At 42.2% G+C, this 6,410-nt stretch overlaps 1 protein-coding gene across 1 annotated transcript in view; it reads left to right on the forward strand.

The window, feature by feature from the left end:
* Positions 1-4: 4 nt before the first annotated feature.
* Acbd3 (acyl-CoA binding domain containing 3) overlaps positions 5-6,410 on the forward strand; it is a 26,174-nt gene continuing 19,768 nt past the window's right edge. Inside the window, exon 1 of the mRNA XM_031379369.1 lies at positions 5-68. Coding sequence (XP_031235229.1) covers positions 5-68 — 64 coding nt within the window. The remainder of the gene's footprint in view (positions 69-6,410) is intronic.

The raw sequence follows: 6,410 nt of genomic DNA on the forward strand, positions 1-6,410 counted from the left end.
GCGGATGGAGCAGCACTGGGGCTTTGGCCTGGAGGAGCTTTACGGCCTGGCGCTGCGCTTCTACAAAAGTGAGCGAGCGGGTCACTCGCCCCTGCGGGGCCGCGGCCCGGCCGTGCCTGCCCCACCCACCCGAGCTAGGCCGGGGTGACCGGAGCGCCGTGCTGTCCTTGGTGGCACCCGGAGTTTGTCACTCCCCGGTCTGGCCCCTGGTCACACCCCTGGGGGACCTAGAGCCCCGGTTTAGCAGCCCATGTCGCCTAGTTGCTGGGGTATACCTGGTTTAAGTTTTCTGGTTCCCACGAGCTAGAGTACAGAGGAGCGCGCGCTCGCAGGGGCTCCTATTCTGAGGTGGATTTTTCCTTTTTTGTTACGTATCGGTTTTTCCCTCCCAGTGTTCCTTGGCTCACAACAACATCACAGCGATTTTTAAAGAAAAATACAAAACAAAACAAAAAAACCCTATCTTGTGGAAGAAAGTTATATTGGGCCCCCACGCATACCTTTTCTAGCCTTGGAGATCGTGAACGTGTGTAAGACATGATCATTCGGCGGGAGGGATGTGGCGAAGGATGAAGTAAAATACTAAATTCATTTATTCCCTTTTGCTTGAGTAAGTAAATAGTGGCCACGGTGTTCTAGTAACTTCTAGGTGGCTAGGAAATTCTACCTTGTAAGTGAATAATGGAAACTAAGGCGAGAAGGTTCTCGTTTTCTGCCTCCATCACTGTCACTGTTTCTCACTCTCTCTCTCAACTGTTTTTTTAAAACAAGATTGGGATGTGCGGTGATCCCCAGCCTTTTTTTCATCTCGAGTCAATACTGGAGGTAACAGTCACAAGATGATCTTGACGAATAGTCTGATTCTTAAAAGATAATTTAGGTTCTTGAGTGCGAAAGCAAAGAGAGATAAGGGCAAATGAAACTTTGAAGGGGTTGCTAGGCTCCACCTGCATTCCAGAACACCAAGTTTCCCAGAGATAGTGCTTTGGGATTACATAGTTTACCAGCTAAAGTTGAGTTGTTCACTGTAGTAACCTGGGTTAAGGTAGTTTTATTTTTAAATTAACTTTAACTGCAAACTAGTGAAGTTCTACGAAATTTTCCAGAACAATAAATGGTTACTCTACCTTGAACTGTTCATTGCCACGGCCCAAGGAGTTCAGCCTTGACCGTGTGATAGCTAACTCCGGGAGTCGGTGATGAGTTTAGGATCACTTTATTTAAATCCACTGGTTTCTGTGCAGTTCATATAGCAGTGCTTGCCCTTAAAAGTTAATTTTTGGAACTTGCTTTTCAATAGCAAACTGCAAGAAACAGGGACGAGCCAACTTTAACTCTTTTAAAAGAAGTTTTAATGTTGTGAATGTGTCAGTGACAATGTGGACGCCCCAGGAGACCAGAAGTGTTGGATCTCCTGGGGCTGGAGTCACAGGAAGTTCTAAACTGCCTGACTTGGGTGTTGAGGATTGAAGTAGGGTCCTGGGCAACAACATTCTTCATTCTTTACCAATGAGATATGGCTCCAGAACCAGACAGAACCAACTTCTAATCTTGATTTTGCTGCATGGGTGCAAAGGGAGGGGAGCTATTTCATCTGAGCCCATCATGTTTGAAGATAGCAATATCTGCGTTAAGAGAATAAAACACTGAGCATGGTGTCACACACTTAGTCCAGGAGCTAGAGCAGCAGAGGCAGGTGGATCTCTGTGAATTTGACACCAGCCTGGCCTGCACAATTCTGGGACAGCCAAGGCTACATAGTGAAAGTCTGTCTAAAAACAGTAACAAAAACCTAAACAAACAAATTAATTAACTTAAAAATTGTATAATGGGCAGCAAATTTAGCATTGTTTTGGGTCAGGAGCCTCATTTAAAATTATTGTTGCTATGTAAATTCCTAGAACCTTAACTGGGAGAAAGAAGCTGCATTAGGTAACACTAGACTCACATTTAAGATTGAGTTGTCTAAAAAGGTTATTTTAAATTGCCTTCTGAGTGGCAAGACTCTTTGGAGAACCCATATTGAGGGGGATAAGTTTATTAGTCACCTTAAAGTGCATCAATAGGGATAGTTTGCTCAATTCCTAAATTAAGTGCTCAAAACTATATTCAGGCACTTAAAACAGCTTTCTGTGTTGATTATTACTTGCAATAACAGTGAAAGGGCTGGTATATCAGGCACTAATTCAAAGAGGGAAAAGGATATAAAAGCAGAATTAGCAGAAACTGAGATGAATCCAGCAAGGCTGCCTTGGTTTGTTTCCGGTATGTGTATGTGCAATTTCTGTGTTGAAGTCACAGGACAACCTTGGGTGTTGGTTCTCCTTGAGACAGGATCTCTTTTGATCCTTTGTACACCAGCCTAACCACGTGCCATGAGCTTCTGGAGATTTTCTTGTCCTAGCTTCTTCTTATGTAAGAGAGCTGAGTTTACAGATGTCCACTGTTTTGTGTTTCTTGATTTTTTTTCTTTTTAAGGAGGTCTGAACTTAGGTCCTCGTGCTTATAGAGCAAATAAGTGCTGAGCCATCTTCCCCAACTCCACCCTTCATTTTAAATTACATTTTATCTTCTGTGGACTAAATTTGAATCTTGAAAGCAAGATTATTTTCTGTTTTCTATAGCTGGAGAAGCCAGTTGGTAGGGTGCTTGCCTATCTGGCTTTAGGACCTGGGTGCTATCAATACCACCATATAAGCAAGCCATGGTGTGGCAGGCCTGAAATTGCAACACTTAGGAAGTGGATGTGAAGTTTAAGGCCACTCTCAGCTACATAGTGAGTGCAAGACCACTCTGGAATAGATACATGAAATACCCCACCCCACGCACCACCAAAAGTGTTTTGTGTTACATACTTGTAATAGTGATGATCATAAACCAGTGATGAATTACTGTGTCAACAGCTCTGAGTTTTTTGCTAAAATGAAAGTGAAATGCTTTCCCAGCATGCATAACATAGCATATGTAACTAGGCCCTGAGTTCTATACCAGGGGATGGGATATGTAAAATAACAGCCAAGGTGTCCCTTATGATGAAACTGTAAGTTACTGTTTTACTGTCTAAAAGTCAGGGGGGTTTATAGCCTTATTGTGGATAAGGCTTAATATTAGGATACTGCTGTATGAGTGGTACTATCCTCTTCGCTCCTGAGGAGCATGGAGACAAAAAATTTAAAGGGACGGTTGACACCTGCAGAGCAAGTGTGGGTTGAGGAAATAGTGCCACTCCAGAAAGGAGAGGGGATAGGGCCGGGTGTGTGTGTCTGGGAAGTGACACACAGGAGGTTGTTTGGGGAATCAGGGAGAAAGTGGAATACAGATCCTGGAAGCATTTGATGAAGTTGTACATGGTTGAGCCTTTTTGTTAGGTGAAGAACCAGTGAACCTTTTTCTTTTGCTTTTTTTTTTTTTTTTTTTTTTTTTTTTTTTTTTTTTTTGGCTTTTTGAGACAAGGTTTCTCAGTGTAGCCCTGGCTGTCCTTAAACTCAGAAATCCGCCTGCCTCTGCCTCCCAAGTGCTGGGATTAAAAGTGTGCACCACCACTGCCCGGTTAGTGAACGTTTTTCAAAAGAGGAAAGATGTTGCTCTTACTTCTACTTTAGCAAGATTAAGCTAGGCTTTCTTAACCTTTTATGTTAAGGTCCTAAAGAATTCCAGAACTTTATACTTCCGGGATGGAGTTAACTTGTTTTCATTGAGTTATTTGGGGTTTGGATTTTCCCTTTTCAGATACTTAATTGCTGTTATGTTTGTCTGGTAGATTGGTTGCATTAATTTATGATTTCAAACTAATTGTTGTCAGTGGTTACTACATGTCAGGTGAAAGCTGCATACATACTATTTTATTTAATCCTCCTAGGAGAGGTCCATGCTATCTATATCTCTTAGATGAGGGGCCTGGCCCAGGCTGTTCACTTACTCCTTGTAAGAGGCAAGGCTTGGGCAGTGATGGCGCATGCCTTTGATCTCAGCACTTGGGAGGCAGAGAGGCAGGTGGATCTCTGAGTTCCAGGCCAGCCTGGTCTACAGAGTGTGTTCCAGGACAGCCAGGGATACACAGAGGAAACCCTGTGTTTTTTTTAAAACCAAAAAAAAAAGGCAAGACTGATCCCTCTCTGGTTTCAGGCAGTTCTTCCCCTGCAAAAGGTAAAAGTAGATAGGACCCTACTTTCTGGTAATATACTGAGGGAAAGAATTCAAAAGTTTTGGCATGAAATATTAAGAAGTAGTGGGATGATCCGAGTTGGTTTTGTTTGATTTAGATTTATTTGCATGAATGAAGGTGTACCACTTGTTGCCTGCAGAAGTCAGAAGAAGGCATTGGATCCCCTGGAAATGAAGCTACAGATGGTTTTGAGCCACCATGGGGGTTCTGGGAATGGAACCCAGTTCTTCTTGAAAAGACAGCCAATGCCCTTAACTGCTGAGCCAATTCTCCAGCCCCTTCTTAGCAAGTCTTTTGTCTAGCTTTATAAAATCTGATGGTATGGGTGGTTTTAACTGCAGTGTCTTTGATTAGTGAAGTTGGATACGCATTTGGATGTTTATTGGCAATCTCTGTCTTTTGTCTCCCCTCCCTGGTTCTTTTTTTTTCCCCCTTGAGACAATTTTTTTTTCTTTTGAAGATTTACTTAGCTGGTAAGACAACTACAGTGTACTTATTTATAATAATAAAAAAATCATTAAATTTTTTTTAATTTATTTATTTTATGTGTGTGAATACACTAGCTATACAGATGGCTCGCTTCAGCCCAACCTCTCGCATAGTATGCTGTAGCTGTCTTCAGAGGCACCAGAAGAGGGCGTCAGATCTCATTACGGGTGGTTGTGAGCCACCATGTGGTTGCTGGGATCTGAACTCAGGACCTTCGGAAGAGCAGTCAGCGCTCTTACCTACTGAACCATCTCACCAGCCCAAGACAGTTTCTTTATGTAGTCTTGGCAATCCTCAAACTCAAACCTCGTAGAGCTCTGCCTGACTCTGTCTCCAGAGTGCTGGGACTGAAGGCTGTGCCAGCACTGCCTGACTTTTTTCATCCATGCTATGTGAATGGGTGAAATTTGTATATGGCTTATACTTAATTCTTGTATATTTTTGTGTTTACTGGTGGGGCAGTGTGATCAGAGAACAGCATGAGTGGGTTCTTTCCTTCCATTATGTGGATTAGTGAGTCAGCCTCAGGTTGTCAGATTAGCTGCAGAGCCATCTTGCCAGCTGGGTTTTTTGAATTTTGGTAGTCCATTTTTACTAGAATCAATTAAAAACTATTATGACTGTTATAATGGGGGGCTAGTTAAAGATTATCATTTTAACAGGGCCCAGTTTTATACTTTTTGAATATAGGTAATAGTTATTTTTTGTCAGACTAGCTTAATTCTGCCTTTTTTGTTTTATTTATTTTTCAGAGACACAGTCTCACTCTGTAGTCTAGGCTGACCTTGAATTTACCGTGTAGCTTACATTGCCCTCAAACTCATCGTGATCCTGCCACAGCTGGGATTATAGGTGTATGTCTTTTTTTTTTTTTTTTTTTTGGATTTTCGAGACAGTTTCTTTGTGTAGCCATGGCTGTCCTGGAACTCACTCTGTAGAACAGGCTGACCTCGAACTCAGAGATCTGCCTGCCTCTGCCTCCCAAGTGTCCTGCTGCCTTCTTTCTTAATAGCCGTAGTGGAAGCCTGTCAGAGTCAATGATAAGGAAGACAAAGAGTCACATAGTAATAATAATAATGATAACATACTGTTAACCTCTGGCACTGAGATGTAACCTTCCTTTTATTAATGACTAAACTAAGAAACTAACTAACTCATTGCACCTTGACTCAGAAATACCTAATATGAGATTTAAATGCCATCCAGTTGATTCCAAAGCCCATGCCAAAACATCAGACAGCCTCAGTAGAGCAAATATACTTTCAACAAAGCCTTTCAAAGTATATATGTTTAATTTAATGCATGATCCTATTCAAAGTGATTAATTTTTTTTTTTTAAACCGGGCAATGGTGGCGTATGCCTTTAATCCCAGCACTTGGGAGGCAGAGGCAGGCGGATTTCTGAGTTCTAGGCCAGCCTGGTCTACAGAGTGAGTTCCAGGACAGCCAGGGCTACACAGAGAAACCCTGTCTCGGAAAAAAAAAATTTAGATTTATTTATTTATTTTATGTATATGAGTATGCTGTAGCTGTACAGATGGTTGTGAGCCATCATGTGGTTGCTGGGAATTGAACTCAGGACCTCTGCTTGCTCTGGCCCCGCTCCAGAAGAGGTCCTCAGATCTCATTATGGATGATTGTGAGCCACCATGTTGTTGCTGGGATTTGAACTCAGGACCTTCAGAAGAGCAGTCAGTGTTTTTAACCGCTGAGCCATCTCACCAGCCCCTAAAATTTTTTTTTTTTTTTTTTTTTT

Source organism: Mastomys coucha, unplaced genomic scaffold (genome assembly GCF_008632895.1).
Source record: "Mastomys coucha isolate ucsf_1 unplaced genomic scaffold, UCSF_Mcou_1 pScaffold1, whole genome shotgun sequence".
In the NCBI taxonomy this organism is placed as follows: Eukaryota; Metazoa; Chordata; class Mammalia; order Rodentia; family Muridae; genus Mastomys; species Mastomys coucha.